We start from the raw sequence: 24,869 nt of genomic DNA on the forward strand, positions 1-24,869 counted from the left end.
ATAACAAGCCTTAATATAGATGTCTTTAGCTTAAATATCTTTTAATCATTTAAATTTTAGACTGAATTTCTTTAGGAGTAGCTTCATAGACTTCCATGTATTTGAGGTTTCTCCTCATATCAAACACATAATGTGGAGAGCAGAATTAGAGATGACTCTAGAAGATTGCCTAATAAACTCTAGTTATACTACAACAACAACAACAAAAACACATATCATTCCTGCAGTTGTAGTTTAATGATTCAAACATTGTGCCACATTGGCAATAAGAGTTGAACATTGTGATTGATTTGTCTTGCTATATGGCATATACATGCAGAATGCACAAATAGTAGTGCTAGACGCAATGGAAACACTAACTCTCCTTCGTAATTTATTACGTAAAATTTTTAAATCACATGTTCATAATTTTTTCATAGAAATATAAGGGGTAGTAAGAAACTTGGTAGGCTCTGAAGCAGTTACCTTGCAAACTTCCTTATTGAATGTTCCAGTACCTTTTATGCCCATTGCAGTGGATCATTCTCCAAAGCTCGAACCTTAATGAGAAACTTTCTAACATGTTCCAGTGCTTGTGCCCACTAAAGACTTACCATTATTCACCTTATCTGTTTTGCAACACCAGTTGCATCAGATTGGTTGTGTCCCAAGTTCAACAATTAGACACTTTTTTGATACACTGCGCTGAACCACAGATTTTCTTTGGAGCCTCTGCACACAATTGAGAATCACATAAATTAGATCACCACTATCAGATAAACTTCTTAGACTACATAAAGTATATTTAATATCATGAAGCAGAGACCAAACCTAGATTTTACCAAAATAAAAGACATACAGACATTGTGTATATTAGTAACAGTAAAAAAGAATGGAAGAAGAATTTATAAATTTGCCATCAGGAAAAAGAAATAGAGAGAAAAAAAAAGGGGAACAAACCAAATAAATAACTAACTAATTTGTGTGGCCATCAAGAACCTTTAGTCATCCAGGTTTAACCAAATCAAAGCTAATACTTTTATAGTTAGATTTGACCCAACTGCACAATAGTTTTATAAAGCAGATTGCTTATCCACAATCTTAATCACAAATCACAGAATGAGATATTCCCATGATGAGATTGCAGAAAATTATTAGGGGAAATAAGCATCAAAAGTTTATTGAATCAAATATTCTAAAAATCAATAAATAAAACATTTATGCATATAAGTTACAGAACAAAAGGCAAGCCTTTTATCAGTATATTTGCTTCTGTTCCAGCCACTCTCTCATTAGAGCCACAAAGAAATACATCATCACCTCGCAGACACTACAAAACATTGCAACTCTCTCAAGGCCATGATCTCTGCAGATTTAGGGTTACCATACATGAATGAAAAACTTAAAATGTACACCTATAAGCAAGTTCCTGCCATGTAAGTTCATCAAAATGGGAGCATGTCAAGCATGGTTTTCTAAACATAAATCAAGATGTTTGTGTCTTTCTTCCTCCCTTATCTGAACATAGAACTTAGATTCTGCAACATCAAAATTAGGTTCTACAAATGCTGCCTCCTAGTTCACCTAGTAGCACTTCTTGCAGTTAGCAGTTAAACCAAGTCAAAGTTCTCCTAGTAGTAAAGGAATAACCATTTATCCGTTTCGCCTCAAGTTTCTTAAATGATAAAGGTTCCTCCAGGCCCGTAACTTAGAAATGTCATGATAACTCCCAAGATGAACAAGTAGAACAGAATAAGTGGAGTATATAACAACACAAAAATTCCTTTACTTTTCTTGTCCATACTTCAACAATAGCGTCAACCCATATCACCAGTTGAATCTGTAGGAAGCTTTAAGCTAACTGGCTATCCACTAGGACAGCAATAATTCATGAAAGATTTTTTAACTACCTTCCTATATATTCTTACAACCTTTTAGCAAACCATCTGAATCTTTCTCACTTTGTATGCTAGTGTTCCCTTTGACCCGAAGAAAACCACTTCCAACAATCCATGATTTTGAAATGACAAATCTATTATTTAAGAGGTTATATTCTGAACAGGCATGTACCCCATGAAGATGTTCTATTGCACAAATTATGCATCCAAATCTGTCTTGGTCAAACTACTTCACAAGTATTTAGAATTCCATATCTATCACTGAGAAGTTGTCAACTGTACAAAGATAAGTTAGTCTAATGCTAAAAAAAGTAAACGAAGTTTCCCAACGCCATTCTCCTCTAATGTAGCATAAATGGTTCTTGAATTACCTTCAGCTTGCAAACCTGAGTAACCCCAGTCTCAATGCCTAATGAGAACTTTTCAAACTTTCTTAGCAGCCTTCAAAATTTTTGGCTTCATTCTGGAATAAATATACTCTATTCTCCTGCATAAACTCAATCTCTGCACATGAAAGCAAACCTATCACTTGTGTCCTCAGGTTAAATGAAATAGCAGTCCAACACCAAACCAAGATGACAAGTAACATAAAAAACTGAATCACTTTTGGATTCTGGAATGGTATCTTATGCAGTTTAGTATTGCTACCTAAAGCCTTCTATTTAGTTTGGAGAATATCTCTTTCAGTAAATTTCCAGCAACTTTCAATGTTTGCTGCACCAAATGTTTGATATTTGATCTAGCAACATGTCTCACTCAGAAGTCAAAAGATCAAATTCATTCCTCACATAATGGACCAGAAAGGACCGAAAAGGACCAAATGTTAATATTTGATTTAACAATGTCTCAATCAGAAGATCAAATTCGTTCCCCACATAATGGACTAGAATGGACCAAAGTGAGCCAAACTGGGCTGAATGGACAGAAATAGACTGAAATAGACCTAACTGGACCAAGTGGACCAAAAAGACCAAACTGGACCAAAATGGACAGAACGGACCGAACCAAACCAAATGATCCTAATCGACAGAAATGTTATGCTGATATGGCTCAACAAGAGCATAATAATAATAAGTGCTACACTTAAACTTTTAAATATTTATAGAGGATCCTCTCCAATGCTTTGACAGCTTGGTAATAGTACATGCACTTTCATGGTTCTTGCATGGTCTTCTAGATTGACATCTACCACACCATGATTTACAAATTCAATTACTCACAGCTTTGTTTTAACTTCGAAAATTTGAGTGACAGATGGAAAAATAAAAGATTGAAATCTTACATTTTTACTAAAAGTCTTCAATATTTCTTTCTATTAATACTTCAACAATAGCGTCAACCCATATCACCAGTTGAATCTGTAGGAAGCTTTAAGCTAACTGGCTATCCACTAGGACAGCAATAATTCATGAAAGATTTTTTAACTACCTTCCTATATATTCTTACAACCTTTTAGCAAACCATCTGAATCTTTCTCACTTTGTATGCTAGTGTTCCCTTTGACCCGAAGAAAACCACTTCCAACAATCCATGATTTTGAAATGACAAATCTATTATTTAAGAGGTTATATTCTGAACAGGCATGTACCCCATGAAGATGTTCTATTGCACAAATTATGCATCCAAATCTGTCTTGGTCAAACTACTTCACAAGTATTTAGAATTCCATATCTATCACTGAGAAGTTGTCAACTGTACAAAGATAAGTTAGTCTAATGCTAAAAAAAGTAAACGAAGTTTCCCAACGCCATTCTCCTCTAATGTAGCATAAATGGTTCTTGAATTACCTTCAGCTTGCAAACCTGAGTAACCCCAGTCTCAATGCCTAATGAGAACTTTTCAAACTTTCTTAGCAGCCTTCAAAATTTTTGGCTTCATTCTGGAATAAATATACTCTATTCTCCTGCATAAACTCAATCTCTGCACATGAAAGCAAACCTATCACTTGTGTCCTCAGGTTAAATGAAATAGCAGTCCAACACCAAACCAAGATGACAAGTAACATAAAAAACTGAATCACTTTTGGATTCTGGAATGGTATCTTATGCAGTTTAGTATTGCTACCTAAAGCCTTCTATTTAGTTTGGAGAATATCTCTTTCAGTAAATTTCCAGCAACTTTCAATGTTTGCTGCACCAAATGTTTGATATTTGATCTAGCAACATGTCTCACTCAGAAGTCAAAAGATCAAATTCATTCCTCACATAATGGACCAGAAAGGACCGAAAAGGACCAAATGTTAATATTTGATTTAACAATGTCTCAATCAGAAGATCAAATTCGTTCCCCACATAATGGACTAGAATGGACCAAAGTGAGCCAAACTGGGCTGAATGGACAGAAATAGACTGAAATAGACCTAACTGGACCAAGTGGACCAAAAAGACCAAACTGGACCAAAATGGACAGAACGGACCGAACCAAACCAAATGATCCTAATCGACAGAAATGTTATGCTGATATGGCTCAACAAGAGCATAATAATAATAAGTGCTACACTTAAACTTTTAAATATTTATAGAGGATCCTCTCCAATGCTTTGACAGCTTGGTAATAGTACATGCACTTTCATGGTTCTTGCATGGTCTTCTAGATTGACATCTACCACACCATGATTTACAAATTCAATTACTCACAGCTTTGTTTTAACTTCGAAAATTTGAGTGACAGATGGAAAAATAAAAGATTGAAATCTTACATTTTTACTAAAAGTCTTCAATATTTCTTTCTATTCTGTTCTAGTTTTACAGATAATGCTAAGCTCAGTTGATACTTTCTCTCTTCATATATCTCAATTTAGCTAAGACCCACAGGCTGCTTATCTAGACACTATGAGTCAAATATGGTTTAAATAGATTCAAGTGGTTCAAAGAAATGTGCAAATTGGGCAAGAACAAAGTCAATACTCAAATTTAATGAAAGCAAGGTTTTTAGTGTTTAAGACCAGTGATAAATTTCTACAGGTCTTGAAGTTTCAGGCTAATTCGAGGTAGACTGGCCTCCTTGAGAATTGAGAGAGTAATAAGAGTGAGAAATTATAGTGAGAAACTATTAGAGAAGAAATGAAGGAAATCCAATCTGAGTGTTATTTATTGCTTAATGACTTTACAGATTGCTTAGCATAACAGATCACAAAAATAGTTCACCATAATAACCTCCTAACTAAGTACCTGTAAGCACATGCTTAGTTATTTCTCTCCTCACCTCTAGGACTAGATACAACATACAAGTACAAACTACAAGAATGCATGACACATAGCTATAAAGTTCCCATAAGCTAGATAATTCCTAATTTTGACATGAAACACCAAAAGAACCTGAAAAATCTACAAACCCCATCTCATTATCACCAGATCATACCCTTTCTTATACAAAAGGTCAGATTTAAGTAAGAAACTATTAAAGCACAAAGATTCTGACCAACTACACTTACTTACAGCCAATTATAGATACACTGCTTATGTGATTTTCCCAAATTTAAGCACAGTTGAAGAAATCATTGATTAACCTCAAAAAGGCACATAACAAAAACACCAATATTCAATTCTGTCATATACGAAAAGTAGTACAACAAAATCCTAGTCCAACATAGTGAACATTCGTACAAACACAAAGAGGATCTACAATTACCATCAATGTGAGGTGAAAGCTTCAAACTTTGCTAAAGTCAATCACAGTAATAAGAAGGTAAACAAAAAAGCAAGTCAAACAAAAACATTTTTCTTTTTCTCAATTAGCAGCAAGCAAAAAAGAAACCCCTTATATTACAAGCTCAGGAGTGAAAACCAATCCCCTTTTCACAGAAATTTGCTAATGTGATGCCAAAGAAGTATTTATTCCAACAGGTTGTGAAGTGTGAACAATCCATTTTCACATAAATTAAATCAAGAAAAAAAAAAGATTTCCTTGTAAATAGAATCAATCCAATATGCAATAACTAATTAGCAGATACTCTAATCAAACAGTTTGAGGAAAATGGTTTTGATTTGAATGGATGAAATTTGCTTATGTGGCTATTGTGCATACTTGTCAACTATTCATTGGTTTGTGACACTAAATCATAAAGCTGGCCTGGTAAGCCAGTCCTATGGTTTAGAAGTCCCAAGCTTAAAAGGAAAAAGTCATTGTAAGAAGAAAAAAAATTAATCGGAATTCCTGGAGGTGCTCTTTCTAGAAATCTCTCTATAATTTTAAGGGTAAAATGTGCAAATTACTTTTGAAGTTTGGGCTAATACCAATTAGGTTTAAGTCATTTCAAATTGACCAATTTGGTCTCTAAACACAAATGACATGTTACACCATTGGTCATTCAGACTCTTTGTTTTGACCATTTGACTAACAAACAGCCTTACAACAACTAACTTATATGAAGATCACTTAGATCATACATACTGTTATAACTAACATAGACAATTTTTCTATTTGTATGCTTGTGCTTAGGTAACGAGTTAATCTATTTTGAAATGTTTTCAACCTAATTGGCCTTAGTCCAAATCTTAGAAGTAGTTACCATAGTTTACCCTAAATTTAATTAATAGAATTTGCCATAAATGTAAGAAGAGAACACATATTAAGTAATTACAATATTAATTACTAGCAAGAGGGCTTATTTGGTAATATTGTTTTAATAATGTTATTTGTATTTTTTGAAAATACGTGTGAGTAAAAAAATATATAAAAATACAAGTAATATTGTTTAAAAATTAAAAATTATTGTGCTGCAGGAGCGGAAAAAGCATTCTATTCATGATAAATTTTAAATTTTCTTGTAGGATTGAGCACATTGATCGATGATGTGGCAAGCCAAAAAAAAATTTCTGCCCGTACGGAGAGAAAACAAACACACACACACATAAAGAGTTTCTATTTGTGAGAGGAAACAAACACACGTATAAAGATATGAAAATGAGTTCAAGAGAGTTCTGAATCTGAGGGTGGGAACTGAGAAGCACACGGATCGGTGACGTGGCAACACAAGAACCGGTTGATCTCTCTCTCTTTCAAGGGTTTGTCTCTTACCCGTTACTCCCTTGTTTATCTTCCATCTCTCTCTCTCTCTCTCACTTTGGACTCTTCTCTCTTTAATTTTCATAGAACTCTTCAGCATCTCTCTCTCTCTCTCTCTCTCTCTCTCTGTACTACTCTTCATAATTCTGCAGCAGCTCCTCTCAGCTACCGATCATAATTTCTCAGCTACCTCTCACATCTTCTCAATCTTCTCTCGTTATATATGCATCCTGCAGGCGCGGCGGCGCCACGGCTTCTTCTTCATCATTCTTTTTCGTTATCTTTGCCTACATAACCGATCCATTTATTAGCTGCAGATCCACACACAAGCAGATCACAAAGATGGTAAGATGAGTTTATATTTCGAGCAAAATGTTAGGAACACAAAATTTTATAAAACTTTTGTCACAGAATTTATATTACTTTTTTTTTTTTTTTTGCTGAGTTGTGGCAAAAGTTTTATTAGTTTTGCGTGTTCTTACTATTTTTCTTAACATTTCATTTTGGGTAAAAAAAAAAAAAAAACCAGGTCCCACTCTTAAATTTTATTTATTGTTTTTTTTTTAGAACTCTATTTTTTTTATGAGAGCCCTATTGATGGTAGCTGAGTTGATGGATTGTTTTAGGAGTTCTCCATGATAGCTAGGCAAGAGGATTGCTAGAGATACGTAAATTGATATAATTTTGTATATAACTTGCTATGCGGTAAATTGTAATTGTTAAAGTGGGTCTCCATGCCATCATCATACTCTTATCAATTATAATTCATCGTGCAATGGTGAGTTATGGTACAAAGTTATGTCAATTTATGTGTTTCTAGCATTACTCTTTACGCAATAATAATCTTAGTATTAGATGTTATTGGTCAAAAAATAATTTGAGGTTAAAATTTACTACTAAGATTTGTTATGAAAATATTAATTTGAAAAAAGTGTATTTCTGCCATTTTCATAAATTAGAGTAGTAATTTATTATTAATTTTAATTTAAACTCATTATTGAAATTTTCTTAACCATTAATAGGTAATAATTTGCTATTTAAATTTTATTGTAAAAATGTCATTTAGGTTAGAAAAGAAAAATACGTAACTAGTTACATGCTTCTAGTATGTGGTGGTACTAGGTGTTGTGTGATTGGGTGAAATAAATCTGTTTACACAAGGTTAAAGAAAAGGGAGAAGATAATATGACACAAGAAATTTACGTGATTCAACAATATGCCTACGTCTACGGGAGACGACAGAATAAATTTTCACTATAACGGTGAAAATTACAATAATGACTTGAAAACACTCACACAAATCTAAATTTCAAATACACCCTTAGTTTTCTCACAAATAAATAGAGAACACCCTATTGTATTTAGATAAAAGTTGCAAGATACTAACTTCTTACACTTTGGTGCATACACACAGAAGAAGTTATAATTGCTATGTTTGTACATCACATACATAGCTCTCATGTGCTCCACTTCTATTTATAGCCAAGGATTTAGTCGAAATGTCACCTATATAAAACACCAATTGTTAAGGAAGTCAACAATAGTAGCAAAGCATTTATTGTTAAAGAATTCATACAATTCGGCTAGTACGCTTTTCTTGATAATTCATGAATACAATAAAGTCATATATTTCAGCTATGCATGAATATAGTTCAAGTCGATTTTGTTTCTTGCCGTTTCTTGACAACTCATGAATGCAATGAAGTCATATATTTCGGTTGCATGTCAAGTGTTCTAAGCCAATGGGAATGCAAAACTTCTATTAACCAAGAAGTCAATAAATTCGGCTGAGTCCATGCAACAATTTCATGCAACTTCTTTACATTTCTTCATGTATAGCAATTATGCAACTTTCTGATAGTTTGTTGTTTAATTGTCAAGCCACCAATTTTGACAATGCAAGCCATTCCAACAAATTCCCACTTTGGCTTGAATTGTATCAAGCTCCACAAACTAAACTCTTCAATTGCCTCTACCTTAGCTCTTACGGGCTAACACAAGCCACAAACACTGATCAAGCCCAAGCACTGCTTGAACTTGCTTGTAGATACCGGCTTCGTTAACATATCAGTTGCATTCTCTGAAGTGTCAATCTTCTCAAGAATAATTTCTCCTGTAGCAGTCAACTCCCTTATTTTGTAAAATCTCATATCAATATGTTTTGTCCTAGCATGATAAACCTAATGTTTTGCCAAGTAAATAACACTTTGACTGTTACAATGCAACTGAACTCCTCCTTGGTTCAAACCAAGCTCTTTGACTAGCCTTTTCACCCACAATGCTTTCTTTGCAGCTTTAGCTACTACCATGTACTCAGCTTTTGTCATCTATATTGCCTGTATAGCTTGAATCCACATAACCTATCACTAAATTATCTGCATGTTGCCTCGCAAACAGGATACCATATCCTGCAGTTCCATTCAAGTATCTGAATATCTACTTCACTACATTCCAGTGCTCTTTACTTGGGTTTGCCATGTACTTATTGACAATACTTACTGTATGAGCCAAATCTGGCCTAGCGCAAATCATCGCGTACATTAAACACCCAACTGCATTTGCATATGGAACCTTTGACATGTTTTCAAATTCTTTTTCATTTTTTGGGCACTGACTACTAGATAATTTGAAGTGATTCGCCAATAAGGTGCTTACAAGATTAGCATCTTGCATGTTGAATTTTTCAAGAACTTTTCTAATATAGTTCTTCTGAGATATTCACAGCTTTCTTGACTCCTTATCCCTGCGAATCTCCATACCCAAAATTTTCTTGGTAGTACCCAAGTTTATCATGTCAAACTCTTTGCACAACAATGCTTTTAACTTGTCAACCTGGCATATGCTCTTTGCAGCAATTAACATGTTGTCAACATACAATAACAAGAAAATATAAGAACCATCATCAAGCATCTTAACATATATGCATCAATCATACTCACAACGGGTATAATCAATTTGAATCATATAGCAATCAAACCTCTTGTACCATTGTCTGGGAGATTGTTTAAGCCCATAGAGTGACTTTTTCAATATATAGACAAGATTCTCCGTACTAGGTTTCTTGAAGCCTTCTGGTTGTTCCATGAAGATTTTTTCTTCCAAATTTCCATGAAAGAATGCCGCCTTCACATCCAGTTACTCTAATTCTAGATCCTGATGTGCTACCAAGGCCAGCACTACCCTGATAGAAGTATACCTGACCACAGGTGAGAAAACCTCATCGTAGTCAATCCCATGTCTTTGTGAATATCTCCTTGCTACCAATCTTGCTTTGAATCGTTCTCCTTCCTTTTTTGATACTGCTTCCTTCTTTCTGAACACTCATTTGCAACTTATCAGTTTCTTTCCCTTTGGAAGTTCTGACAACTATCAAGTCTTGTTCTTATTCGAGGACTCCATCTTCTCTACCATAGCTTCCATCCACTTGTCCCTTTCAAAGCTATCAGTTGTTTCTTGAAAAGTGAAAGGATCCCCGCTACTGATTACTAAGCAATAAGAAGCAAGATTCTTGAATCCATACTTGACCGGTGGTCTTATGTTGCGTTTAGGCCATTCTGATATCATGTTGTGATCTTCTCGATCACTATTGTAAGGTTCTTTCTCTGGCTGAGACTCCACTTCATCTAGCTCCACCTGCACCACTGATCTATTGCTATCACTACTGCTTCCCTTTTCTTGAGACTCTTCTTCCTTTTTGAAATCTTTTATCATGGAATTCTCGTTAAACACATCTCTGCTAATCTCCACCTTTTGTGTCACTAGATCTCAAAGCTTGTACCTTTTTACTCTTTTTTCGAACTCGAGAAAAATACACTTCTTGGATTTTGAATCAAACTTTGACCTTTCTTCGATAGGAATATGAACATAGGCTAGACACCCGAATATCCTCATTAACTAGTAATCAACTTTTTTTGCTATCCATACCTCTTCAGCAACTTTCTCATTAAGCGCAGCTCTAGGCGATCGGTTAAGAATGTAACAAGCCATGCTCACTGCTTCAGCTGAAAAGACTTTAGGAAGCCCAGCATTCAGTTTTATGCATTTAACTATCTCACTGATTGTCCGGTTAAGTTTCTCAGCCATTCCATTCTGTTGAGGTGTTCTTCGTACTATAAAGTGCCTTTTGATACCATGCTCTTCACAAAACCTCAAGAACTTCCCATTCTTGTACTCAGTACCATTATCGGATCTTAGACACTTGATCTTCCTTCTAGTCTAGTTTTCTACTTCGGCTTTCCACTTCTTGAACTTTGCAAATGCCTCAGACTTGTTTTTCAAGAAGTAAACCCAAACCTTTTTGGAATAATCATTAATGAAACTCATAAAATACCGAGCTCCACCTTTAGAGACCACTTGTACCAGCCCCCAAATATCAGATTGTACATAATCCAATATACCCTTTGTGTTGTACGTGGCTGTTTTGAATCGCATCCTACACTGCTTTTCCATGACACAGTATTTGCATAAATCTAACTTACATGACTTAACTCTAGCCAATAGATTTCTCTTCTACAATTCCCTTATACCACACTCACTTATATGCCCTAATCGCATATGCCACAAGAGTGTATCATCCTGCTCAGATAGTCACTGCAGCAACTCCACCTACAATGGTATAGCTAAATAGCTTGTAGATATTACCTTCTACTTTTTGCCCCTTCATCACAACCATAGTACCCTTTGACACATTCATTAACCCATTCTTAGACTTATAGCAATAGCCACCAGAGTCTAGGGTTCCCAATGAAATTACTGCTTGGACTTGATCAGTGTTTGTGGCTTATGTTAGCCCATAAGGGCTAAGGTGGAGGCAATTAAAGAGTTTAATTTGTGAAATTTGATACAATTTAAGCCAAGGTGGAGATTTGTTGGAATGACTTGAATTGTCAAAATTGGTGACTTGACAATTAGACAACAAACTATCAGAAAGTTGCATAATTGCTATGCGTGAAGAAATGCAAAGAAATTGCACGAAATTGTTGCATGGATTCAGCCAAATTTATTGACTTCTTGGTTGATAGAAGTCTAGCATTCCCATTGGTCTAAAACACATGCAGCCGAAATATATGACTTCATTGCATTCATGAATTGTCAAGAAACGGTAGGGAATAAAACCGACTTGAACTATATTCATATACAGCCAAAATATATGACTTCATTGAATTCATGAATTATCAAGAAGAGTATGCTAGTTGAATTGTATGAATTCTTTGGCAATAAATGCTTGACCACTATTGTTGACTTCCTTAACAATTGGTGTTTCACATTGGTGACACTTCGGCTGAATCATTGGCTATAAATAAAGGTGGAGCAAATGAGAGCTATTTATGTGAGGTACGGAGATAGCAATTATACAACTTTTTGATGGTTTGTTGTCTAATTGTCAAGCCACCAATTTTGACAATTCAAGTCATTCCAACACTAGGCTAGTACATGCTCCTAGTATTACTCATAGAAAAATGATAGGATCACATCATTTTACATAATTTTTGTCACAACTAGCTATGTGAAGAGTTGTAAGTGGAGTAAAAATGCTAAGTTTATATCTCTACTACTCATAACTCTATGTGGTGATTTGTAACAAAAATGGTATAAAATATTGTGGTTTGCATTCTTCTTGGAAGTAATGAGTTAAGTGTTCTGCGTAGATGGATTGGATTATTTTTCTTTTCCTTCGTCAGAGCATGTACTCCAACATTGTGAAACAATAACATAAATTTGTTGTTTAAATTAAATGTTGAATAGTTTAAATTTAAAACCTCCCTCAAATTATATGGTATTTGGAGAAATTTTTTCAAAAGTTGTTTTGCAATTATGATATATAATACTACAATTTTTAAAACCATTAATTAAAAAAATAAAATAAATATTTATTTTATTTTTTTAGTTCGTGGTTTCCAAAAATTTGACTGTATTATAGGGTTCAAAAAACTTTTGAAAAAAAATATTCTCCAAGTATTATCAGAAGTTTTGAATATTTAGCATTTAATTTGTTCAAATTTGACATTTCTGGTAAGCTTTTAATTGTTTATTTTTAAAAATTATTGTTGTAATTTTATATGTGATTTTTTAAGAAGTCATTTAGTGTGTTAACTGTTAAGAGCTAATTCCAATTGTTATTGTGGATTGGAGTTGAAAGTTGAAATAAAGCATTAGACTGTTTTGTCTATAAATGAAAATAGGATGTGATTTTTTTTCTTTGGGCTGTTTAGGAGATGAATGTTGCATTACAAATTAGGTTGGGTTCAGACTGACTAAGATTGTGTATAGATACTATTTATTTTGCTGAAAACTGAAAACATTAAATGTGTGAATAGTGTCGTGAGATTTATTTTTAATGAAAGTTTTGTTAAAAAAGAGGTTTGTAGGTCTCGTGAACAATGCATGGAATCCACTTAAAAAAACAGAATATTTGTTGAAACGCGCTTCTAAAAAAAAAAAATGAAAACCATAGACACAAAGCACACTACTTCTCTGATTTTTTTTTTTTTTTTTAGCCATGATTTTTGACTTTTTTGTCAGTGTACTGATAGAAAAGTCAAAAATTACGGCTAAAAAAAAATTAACAGCAACAATAATTTTTTAGCTGTGTTGTTGTTGTTGTTTTTTTTTTTTTGGTTAAAGAGCTATTGAAAGGAAACGTGGGCTCCACAAGTATGGAGCCTGACTTCTTGCCTCGTTCTTGGGAAAATATCTTGGTTTCCTTCTAAAGCAACTTGACTCCTCTTCCCAGGACTACAATTTCGTTCTTGATAGAGTGAAACAAAAGCTCTCAGGATGGAAAGCTAATATGTTATCACTTGCTAGTCGCTCTATTCTTATTCAAGCATCCTTGGCAGCCATCCCTTCCTATGTTATGTAATGCACTTCCCTTCATGCAAGGATTTTGGATGGCTTAGATAGAGTCAATCGAAATTTTCTATGGGGATCTATGGATTCAACCAAAAAAATTCATTGGATTGGATGGGAAAAGGTTACCAAATCCAAGGAGGAGGGAGGCCTCAGGTTGCAAGCAGGCAAGGGCAGAAACATTGCCATGCTGTCCAAACTAAATTGGAGATTTTGTATTGAAAGAGACTCCTTAGGTACAAGTTTTAAAAAAGAAATACCGCAATCAAAGAAGAAGAGCTGTTGTTAATGAGAATCATCTTCCTTGTTCCTCTATTTGGGCAGCAATGAAGAAAGGAATGGTTACCTTTAATAACGGAAGTAGATGGCTGGTTGGAAGGGAGAGTAATCTAAATTTGTGGCTGAGTAATTGGACTAGTGGAGGCCCTCTTAGACACCTCATCCCGAGACTTATTACTCAAGAAGTTAGTATGCTGGAAGTCAAAGATGTCATGCTAGACACGAGTTGGGATTGGGGAAAATTCTCTTTTGAGCTTCCTTTCGAGATTAAAATGATGATCCAAGCAACTCTTACATCTATCCCAAATAGAGGCTTTGACAAGCTAATTTAGGCCGGTTCATCTCAAGGCACTTTTGAGCTAAGGAGTGTGTATAAGCTTGCTATAGGTTCTGAAGATAGCACTCATTTCTCGGCTAGCGGGATTTGGAAGATGAATACACTTCCTAGGATCAAAACTTTCATTTGGATGTGTGCTCATAATAGTATTGAGGTTAAAGTCTGCCTTCAAAGAAGAGGTATTACTCAAGACACCCTTTGTCCCATTTGCTAAAGAGGTTCAGAGACTATTCTTCATGCTCTCCGTGATTGCATGCACATTAAACATGTATAGAATTAGTTAGGAATTAATGCGTCGAACCATTCCTTTTGGAGAAGTAATCTGCTGAACTAGATTTCTTTTAATGGGAAGCAAAATTGTATTTTGACCACTTGAGTCCCCAATGGAAATTTGTCTTTCCTTTTGCAATTTGGAATCTTTGGAAGAGTAGAAACCGTTTTGTTTTTAATAGGCTGAACCGTAACCCAAATCTAGCTGCTGAGATCATGAAGCAATTGCTGGAATTTATGCATTGCGTGGCCTCCCCTAGGCAGCTGACCCATAACATGGTGAAGAGAATTCATTGGGAGAGACCACCTAGAGGTTGGATGAAACTTAACACAGACGGCACATCAATTGGCAACTCAGGTTTAATAGGTTATGGTGGTGTGATTCGTGATGATGGTGGGCGCTAGGTCGCCAGATTTAGCAGACGGATTGGCATTACTAATAGCTTTGTAGCGGAGTTGTGGGGGCTTAGGGAAGGGCTTATGTTATGCTACAGACTTAATATTTCTTCTCTTGTTGTTGAGTTAGATGCTAAAGCTATTGTGGATGTTTTGGGTAACCCCTCTTATGTTAACAACATTGTTTCTCCCATCTTGGACAATTGCAGGCGATTGGTTCCTCGCTTCCAACAAATTCAGTTTAAGCATTGTTTTCATCAAGCAATCGCTGTTGAGATCATGAAGCGGAATTTATGCATTCCGTGGCCTCCCCTAGGCAGCTGACCCATAACATGGTGAAGAGAATTCATTGGGAGAGACCGCCTAGAGGTTGGATGAAACTTAACACAAACGGCACATCAATTGGCAACTCAGGTTTAATAGGTTATGGTGGTGTGATTCGTGATGATGGTGGGTGCTGGGTTGCCAGATTTAGCAGACGGATTAGCATTACTAACAGCTTTGTAGCGGAGTTGTGGGGGCTTAGGGAAGGGCTTATGTTATGCTACAGATTTAACATTTCTTCTCTTGTTGTTGAGTTAGATGCTAAAGCTATTGTAAATGTTTTGGGTAACCCTCTTATGTTAATAACATTGTTTCTCCCATCTTGGACAATTGCAGGCGATTGGTTCCTCGCTTCCAACAAATTCAGTTTAAGCATTGTTTTCGTCGAGAAAACCGGTGTGCTAATAGTCTTACTAGGTTGAGTCTTAGTCAAGAAGCTGAGTTTTCTTCTTTTGATAGTTCGCCTGTGGACATGGAAAATGTTTTTAAGAATGACCTCAATAGGATGTATTTTGATAAGATATGTCCTAAACTGATTGTAGCTTCTTAGTTTTTGTTGATGAATCGTCTTTCACCAAAAAAAAAAAAAAACGTTTCTTAATAACTACTGGAGTCAGTTTAGTATTACAAATGTTAAGTACCACCCAATCTTTGATTGCTACCTCTATTTTAATTGTTATTCATGTTAAGGTCGTTAGCTAAATGGTGTAGTTTTGTTAAGACTCAAATGACAAAGGAATGCAAGACATTAGCAATAAGATTCAGTAAAGATTACTAATTCTAAAGGTGTTTTTCTCTATTTAAAAAAAAAAAAATCATAAGGTGTTTAAAATATGAAAAACTAACAAGACAATAATATTATAATTTTAAAAAATAATAATAAAGGAAGGAGAAATGATATGAATTTATTTATTGAAGTGTCACGCAAAATTGTGTCTTCTTAAATACAATGTAATCACAGAAAATCACAATTGAACTCATATATCTAACTTCTAAAGTAAGTGCAAAGGGGGAAACTTAAGGTTGAAGCTATAATGTTGATTGGCTATGGCTTAGAGAAAAAGCACTAATTACCTTGTAATTAAAGTAAACATTGCTGCACTAACTTTATTTTTTATTATGAGAATAAATTAAAGGAATGTAATTGTAAACCTGTCTTTTACACTATCTAATAATAATTATCTTTATTATTATTTTTTACACAACAAAGTTTATCATCTAGAGCAAACACTTCTCTTTAAATTTAGGCTAAATTATAAATTTTACTCTTTAATTTTGTTTAAAATTTAATTCAATCCTTTAATTTTACTTTTGTTCAATTTGATTACCTATCTTTCAAGTTTATTCAATTCAAGCCTTTATTTTTTTTATATAAAAAATAAAAAATAAAACTCCATAGAAGACCCCTAAATGATATTCAACATGATATCATTTTGAGATATTTAATGGCAACACATCTAATAGAAGTAGACAGGAAAGCCTAAATTAAATAAACTTAAAAATTAGAATACAGAATTGAGAGAAAATAAAGTTAGAAAATTGAATTGTGTTTTAGGTAAAGTTAAAAAGTGCATTTAATAATTTGGGCAAAATTACTTAGGCACAGATTTATAGTACCTTAGGTACTATTTCGTAAGTTACCCAATTAAATCATTCCATGTGGTCAATTAAGGCACATCAACACAAATGGTGTCAATAAATAGATTAATAATAAGAAGAAAAAAAATAGCAATCAAAAACAAAAACCCAACCGCCAATAAACACCCAGGCTGAAATCCACCACCAAGCCACAAAATTACCGACTCCAATGACCCCAAACAACGTCTTGGGTTTGTGTTTGGTGACGAGATTGAGATGCAAAATTGGGTTTTCATGGCTGTAGGTTGTTGGGTTTGCGGTTAGACTGTCGGGTTGAGTGGTTTTTTTTGCTCTCTCACATGATGGTTCTGTCAGTGTTGTTGGGTTAAGGTGGGTGGTTGTGTTTTTTTTTTTTTTTTTTGGTAAAATACTATTTTTGTCTCTAAATTTTACTAAAAGTTTGTTTTTTATCTCTAAATTTTAAATGATTCATTTTTCATTCCTAAACTATGGAAAATTTTATCTTTCATCCCTAAACTATTGAAAATATTTAATTTATGTCTTAAAATTTTACTAAAAGTTTATTTTTTTACTCTTAAACTATTGAAAAAAACTTTTTTTTCGTTTCTATTTTTGTCTCTAAACTATATTTACAAAGTTTAGGGACGAAAAAAAAATTTCTTAAAGTTTAGAAATGAAAAACAAATTTTTGTTAAAATTTAGAGACCAAAATAGTATTTTACCATTTTTATTTTTTCTTTACAATCTACCCAATCTGTTAAATTGATTTTGACACCGTTTATACTGACGTGGATAATAAGCAAGAAAATGAGAACCCGATTATAGAGAGAGATAGACCCGACCCGATTTGGAATTCGACTAGCTTCATTATCACGCACACGACGTCGCTGCATTTGAACGCAAACCCACACCATATAAAAACCCAAATCCACAAAACCGCGAATTTTCACAAACTAGCTACACCCTTCTCTCTCTCTCTCTCTCTCTCATTTCACTTCGTTTTTTCATCACAGGTACAATTCTTCGATTCCTAAGCTTAATTCAATTTCTGTGATTTGGTTTCATTTGTTTCGGAGTTTTTAAGGTTTCTCTGTCTTTTGTCTTAGAAAAGAAAAGAAAAATGAGTACAGCTTTATGTTCGGAGCGTCCATTGTATGGCGGTGCAATATCTAGTACATTCCCTAATAGATTTCAGGTCTGTTTTATTTAGTATTTTACTTTCACTGTTGTTGTACATTACATTGGAGGCTGTGTTGAATTGTGAATTGACTTTGCTGCTGTACCTAAAAATTACAGGACGTGAGCAATATTCGGCAAGTCCCTGATCATCAGGTTTGTTTTGTTCTTTTTTTTTTTTACTTATAAAAAGAAAACTTAGGAATTTTTAGTATTTTCACAACCTGCTTAGTTGGCAAATTTTGATTGGATTAATGTCACTTTTAAATATACCTTCCACATGGACAATAATTTTTATAATATTTGGTTATTACAGTTAACTTAACTAATAAAGTCCCTGACGATCTTGTAATTAAATAAGAGATCTGGGTTAAATACCGCTTACATAAAAAACTAACTGATGTTTTGGTCTAATTATAAAAGAGCTATTAGTAGGGATGAACAACATAGGATGAAACTTTTCTAAAAAAAAAATCACAATATTTGAGTTAGCAGTTTTTTATTAGTTATCATGGCACATCACTTTTTATTGTTTGAACCCACTATTGAAATTACTTTCTGCCACTTAAGATGTGTTGTGAAAGTTTTGTGAACGTAATACTTATCTATTATATATCATTAACAACTTGTTGTCTTGACAATTGTGAAGTATTATTTTATTGGTTTTTGTTGTATTAATTACAAAATACCACATGTGGAAAAAAAATTTGTGTCACTTCCACATGGACTAGTGAAAAATGTACTAAATTTAGTGTTTACTTATTAATCCTCTGTTTGATGTGTATCAGTAATAATTTTGTGAGGTTTTTTAGTTTGAATTTGTGGGTTTCTTTTATAGGAAGTGTTTGTGGACCTGCTCGTGATGAGAGTCTGATTTTTGAGCTCTTAGATTTGAAGCATGAAGTTGGAGATGATGGAAGTGCTGTCTGGTTTCTTCAAGACCTTGCCACTGAGCAAGAAGCTGAAGGAAGCATGGTAAATCTCTTTTTTACTTAATAAGAAAGATACTAAACTCTTGCATATCTATTTCAAGAGAGTCTGTTTCATGATTAAGATTTTATTTCTAGTATATATTTAGCAATGTATAAAGTGTCATGCATTTAAATGATGTGGCGCTAGACATACATACATTATGATTTGTAATATTTCATTTGAACCATGAAATGGATTCATTTCAAATGGAGAGAATCCTTTTCTAAAAGGGAAAGCAGTTGGTAGGCTGCCTTAACCCCCACCCAATGGGTTGATTCACATACTCTTGATTTCACTAAATAGCACTATTTTAATGATCCAAGCATAACAATCTTCCAAAAATGCTATTAGATGGACAATGTATGTTTGAAATTACCCCATGCTAGCTTTTGACGTTTGATTTCAAGCATTTTCATGAAAGCTATTATGTTTGTTTTGTTTCATCAAAATGCCTTGTCATCTACAAAATATGGCATAGAGCGAGTGTTGTTTTATACTGTCCTCATTGTTTGATTTAGTAATTTGGCACTGCACCTCTATGTTCAGGAAACACTGATAGTGCGATGGCGTATTTGAATTAACTAATTAGTTCATCTTTCTACCACTTCAAACTAAATTGTTATAGACTAATACTTGTGCTTCATACTTCGAATTCTTTGAATGTATTGAAACAGCATAGGTCTATGGTGTTACCCCTATAGTTGAGTTAGTTTCACTATAATGTTATATACTAAAAACAAAACAGTAATTTTATAAATAATTAGTATGCAGTTTGGATTGTCACTGTTTTTTGGGAGTTGGTAATGCTATGAAGTTTGTCTCTATTAAGAATATTATGAATGTGGATTGCACATGGATTGTGATATGTGGAACTGGTGCACTCTATGATGTATCTACTACTTTTCCTTTATATTTCTGGTTATTTCTGTATTGGCCAGCAAAGGGAGACAAACAATTCTATTTTGTTGGGGATTTTGAGTTTTGGGTTCTAAGGTTGGTTTGAGTTCTGAAATAACCTTCAAAAGGAAGCCTAGGCGATTCCACTTTTGTTATAATTATGATGCCCCAATTTGTATTATCTACTTTGATTTGGCAACAGATCATTGAGTCAGTGGCTACGGGCAGCACTCATGATTTTCAATTTAATTTCAGGTGATTGAGCAGTCTGTAGTAATTGAAGCCCCTGGGTTGTGTTACAGAAACATACCTGCTGTTGTCACAACTGCGGTTGGCCAGATGGTATGTGCCTTATTTGTTGCATAAATACTTTCCCCTTTTTCTTACTATTCTAGCTTTTTCTTTCAGTTGTGCTATTGCAGTGCTATTATCTTCCAATTCCAAATCTTGCTGCTACCCATTGAGAACAATGTGGATAATTTATTATGTCTACAGTAAGACATGGCTTCTTGGCCTCTGACTTTTCAAATCACAAACTATAGTGAGGAATCAAGGTGTAGTTCCAAATTTATTAACAATTGTTGCATTTGTGATTGTTAGTACCTGTTCATTGCTACTCAAAACTGTGATGTTAATGGACTTGGATTGTTATGTTTAGCCTGTCCAAAGTTGTCGATTGAAAGTTCAAACCATAACATTCATTTGGTTGGTCGCTTGTAAAAAAATGAAAGGAACATACATTGGGTTGCTCAATAGTTGAGGATTTGATAGGTCTGATTCTATGGAAGGTTTTTGCCTTGTAAATAGGACACAGGCATGAGCCAATGTTTGTTGTGCTTATGGGCTTTCTATTGTGACTTGGATGGACCTAAGACTGTCATCTTATTTTTTTTCCCCTCTCCACAATCAATTTCTATACAATGTTGGACATAATTAATGTGGGATACAATTAAAACCTTAAGAAGAATATGCTTTATATGGTTGCTGGAATACAACTTCTCTATTACTCAGTTTTGTAGTACAATACTCAACAAATTTCCCTTTGGATTGGAATCTTACTTCCTGCAGCCTTTTCTCCTTGAGTTTTTCACTCAAATCAATTTTCTTGCTAGTAATTGTACTGGGTAGGGAAGCGTTATCTTTGTTTTCTTCTTCTTCTTTCTACTGTGTAGGGAAGTGTTATCAATTTTCATGATGCACAGTTAACAGCCTTTATAAAAAATAGAAACAAAATCATATCTTAAATTTAAGGCCATGAACTTTTAAGAAAAATTATAGTAGAAATCATCATATAATTTTCTTATGATCTCTGTTTATTTTTTTGTCCTGTTTATCTAACTTTTGGTGATTCTTATACATAGGCTATTTCTAAGGGGCGGCAAGGAAGGGAAGCGCAAAATATTGTTAAGGTAAGCTTGTTCTTGTTTTTTTCTTCTCCTCTAAAGTCTTCAAGTAGTGTTAATTTCTAAGTAGAGTTTGTTCCTTAATTTCTACAGGTCTATTTGGCAAATCTACGTCTTAAGGAAGTTGGTACAGATGTGCTAATTACTGCATATGAGCCCCTTCATATAAAGTTAGTTCCAGTAATTAGATGCCATATACCAAATAAAATTGTTTATTAAAATATTTTACAAATTGATCCCCATTAACCAGAAATCATAGATTTCTTGATACACACAGAGAGTCTACCAATTGATCTACACTGGGCCAGAAAAGTGTAAATATCTTCTCATGAACTAGATGGCCAAGATACCTATTGTCCTATACTTATACAAATATTCAGAGTGAGAGAGAGATGTAAATATGCTTAGATTTTCATGCTAGTAGAATTCACATATTAGGTAGGACTTGTCTTATGACACGGGAGTTTATATGAGAGATCTTTCATAGTTGATAAATTTTAGAGCTTTAAATCATCTGAAACAGGAGCACTTGTAGTTGTAGGATAGATTTGTGAGGGGATGTACCAACAATTCACGAAGTGTGTCTGTGTGGATCCACCTTTCTAATCTCTTAACCTCCTGAAACATTTAAGGTCCAAGGAGTCTTTCTTGAGGATTGACGTATGGTAGCCTTACAGTGCTCGTTGAGAGTAATTTTTCCAAAAGTAGAGCCAGTAAAATTTAATTGCCATTACAGCATATGCTCCCTCATTTTCGCTACTGTTTCAGGAGCCTGGGTGGAAAAACTTTGCCAATAGCTAAAGATCAGGGCATTATTTTTTTATTTTAAAAAAATCGTAACATCTTTGAGAAGCAGTTGGCTGCTTTAATTGGAGGTCCAAAACCCAGCCTAACTTATTTTCTAAATTGATTTAGGTAAATAAAATTGATGAAAGGAGTTAAATTTTGTTTTTGTGGATGCAGATTCTTTGTTGCTTGTTTTTTTTATTAACATTTCCGTTATGTTCTTGTGGTTGCAGCCCTTTGAGTGAAAGTGCCAGCGCAGTCGGCGCTGGTTTAGCTGTTCCTGCCACACAGGCTGGTTGTATGCCAATGGCTGATGTTTTTAGACTGGCAGTTTCTAGCTTCAAAGTTAATGAGTGGAACCTATTTGGTTCTTCTGTCTAAATGTGCTTGAGGAAATTTTTTATATAGAGAAAAATTATTGGGTAGTCTAGGGGGGCTCAACTGAGTTCATATTCAGGAAGAATGTTTTGAAAGTAGGTGATGTTACTATTTATCTGGAAAAATGTTTTGGAAGCTGGTTCAATGGTTCATAGTTGTAAGAATGTTTTGAAAGTTGATGTTACTATTTATTTGGAAGAATGTTTTGGAAGTTGGTGATGCTTTTGTTTATTCTGTTAACTGCCTTTTCTCACTTGAAAATAGTTGAGTTTCAGCAAAATATGAATTAGTTTCAGTATGCTTTTGCCTGGTCTTTGAATCTTGCTTTTAACACTGAATCCGATGTTATAGCACAGGCAAAAGCATACCGAAGATTATAAAACAATCTATGTTCAAAAGCCAGTACTAACTCTAGCTTTTTGTTTGAACATAAATAGCAATTCCATTCAACAAAGTCTCAATTTAGTAACCTGTGTACAATCCTTTTTTTTTTTTTCCTCTAAAAGCATTTGAAGCCTAATATCTCTGCTCTGGTTACCCTTTTAGCAACAACAATCAGGTGATAAGAATGTTTAGAACAATCTATTGTTTCTTTCTCTTGTGATATTATAAACAATTAGCAGCAAAAGCAAGCCTTTTAAATTTTGTAACACCATCCCTATATCAATGCCTAGCTGTTCTTATAGCCCTATGCTTTTTTTTAGCACCTCTGTTCAAATTTAGCCTTTGTATTTACAAGCAAAGGACAAATGGTCTTGATTATCTCCAACAGTCTTGTCCTGAAAATTTCATCTTTTTGCCACAAAGCTAACCTCAAAGTAAAAGCATGCCTTGGAACCCTTCATTTTGGCCTAAAGAAAAGGAGTAAAGGAATAGCATCTCTTGCCAGAATACATGTGAACAGTACCATATATGTTGCAGTAGGCCAAGCAAGTCCCAAAAGGACGAGCATCTTCTTGTTCTAGCCTACATGTTTTTTGGGTCAATTCCAGCCTACATGTGCGCGGAGCACAGTTACCATAAGTTGCTGTAGGCCAAACAACTTTTGGGGACAAAAATACATCTATCATCAATGAGTCCAACAAAGAGAGTGGCATTGGAAAAATTTTGTGATGGGCATTGCAAATGAACATTTGCTACATCCATACTCGGATAAGATTTTATCCTACTTCTACTAAGGCCTTAATTATATCCTTCTTCTCATAAAGCTCATTTGGTCATATAGTTTGTTAATCAATAATCATATTTGTGATGTACCGGTACAATTGAGAAAGCAATTCACCCACTTCATCAAAATGACCAATTTTTATCTGCTAAAGAAGGATTATAGAAAGCTGACGAGCAAAATCGGCTATAAAATGATTATGTTTAATTAGATTTTAAAAGAGAGAGAGAGTTTGGCCAATTTATAAGTTGTTTTAAGTGTTGCAATTATGGTGAAACTTTGCTGTACTTTCCTTCTTGTTCTCTTCCTTGTGTAAATTACCTCTTTTTGAGTTTTGAATTGAAGCATTTTGCCCCTAGAACTTTGTTAGTTCTTGGCAATTCCATTTCAAGTTTTCAACGAATTTTCAAAAACTTCAACCAAAGGAAAAGTTCTGACTCATTTTAGAGCCCATATTGCTGTTACAAAACCTTTACATTCATGTACATGCAAATAACCTTACAGATAATCAATTTAGCATAATATGTTATGTGCCTTTGATATATAAACAAATTCAAGGTAAGATCACTAACTTTTATGTTTTTTCTTTTCTATACCTTTTGAATGTAATTAGAAATTAATACTTTTGAATGACATCTTTTATGGTATATCATGTTTGCAATTCAAACCTTACTTCCCCCTTCTCCACTATCTCCACCTAAAAAAAAAAATCAACTCTTATTGTTGCATTATATTCGTGCACTTGTTTGTTTACAACAAATGTGAGGAGGCGGTTTTGAATCCTAGTTCTTTTTATGAGAAAAACTAGACAAAATTATTGAGTCATAAGACTATTGATTGACACATCATATTTGACGGTTGTATGCTAATAATTGAAGAGAGATTGCAAACTGAGATAAAGATTAAAGCTCAGGAGGAAAAAAAAAAATGCATCAATCAAATTTCCAAGGAGATAATTGACACTAGGATGATAACAAGTAAGTAAAGTGTGACAAATTCACCATAGAAATAACTTGAAATTGGACATGTGAAGGGTATATTTTTACTTACTAGGAACATTCAAACAAAAAAGCAGAGTTTATCTTTCAGTTTTTTTTTTTTTTATTTCTTTGTCCTAAAGACATGAAAAACTTTTTATCTGGTTAAAGCTACAC

General features: G+C 34.1%; 1 protein-coding gene and 1 long non-coding RNA gene across 2 annotated transcripts; both read left to right on the forward strand.

The window, feature by feature from the left end:
* The first annotated feature begins 6,726 nt into the window (after window positions 1–6,726).
* Window positions 6,727–15,858, forward strand: LOC112026729 (uncharacterized). Its single transcript, XR_002884396.2, has 2 exons — window positions 6,727–7,229; window positions 15,225–15,858. It is a non-coding gene; the product is annotated as an uncharacterized LOC112026729 (long non-coding RNA).
* A 1,856-nt stretch (window positions 15,859–17,714) lies between these two features.
* On the forward strand, window positions 17,715–22,761 carry LOC111998737 (uncharacterized). Its single transcript, XM_024030826.2, is given in 9 exon segments — window positions 17,715–17,951; window positions 18,050–18,133; window positions 18,235–18,270; window positions 18,953–18,962; window positions 18,965–19,089; window positions 20,239–20,325; window positions 21,345–21,392; window positions 21,480–21,556; window positions 22,406–22,761. Coding segments are annotated over 8 exon segments (606 nt in total). The 5' UTR covers window positions 17,715–17,951; window positions 18,050–18,058; the 3' UTR covers window positions 22,554–22,761.
* The last annotated feature ends 2,108 nt before the right edge of the window (window positions 22,762–24,869 follow it).

This window comes from Quercus suber, unplaced genomic scaffold (genome assembly GCF_002906115.3).
Source record: "Quercus suber isolate HL8 unplaced genomic scaffold, Cork oak 2.0 scaffold_966, whole genome shotgun sequence".
NCBI lineage: Eukaryota > Viridiplantae > Streptophyta > Magnoliopsida > Fagales > Fagaceae > Quercus > Quercus suber.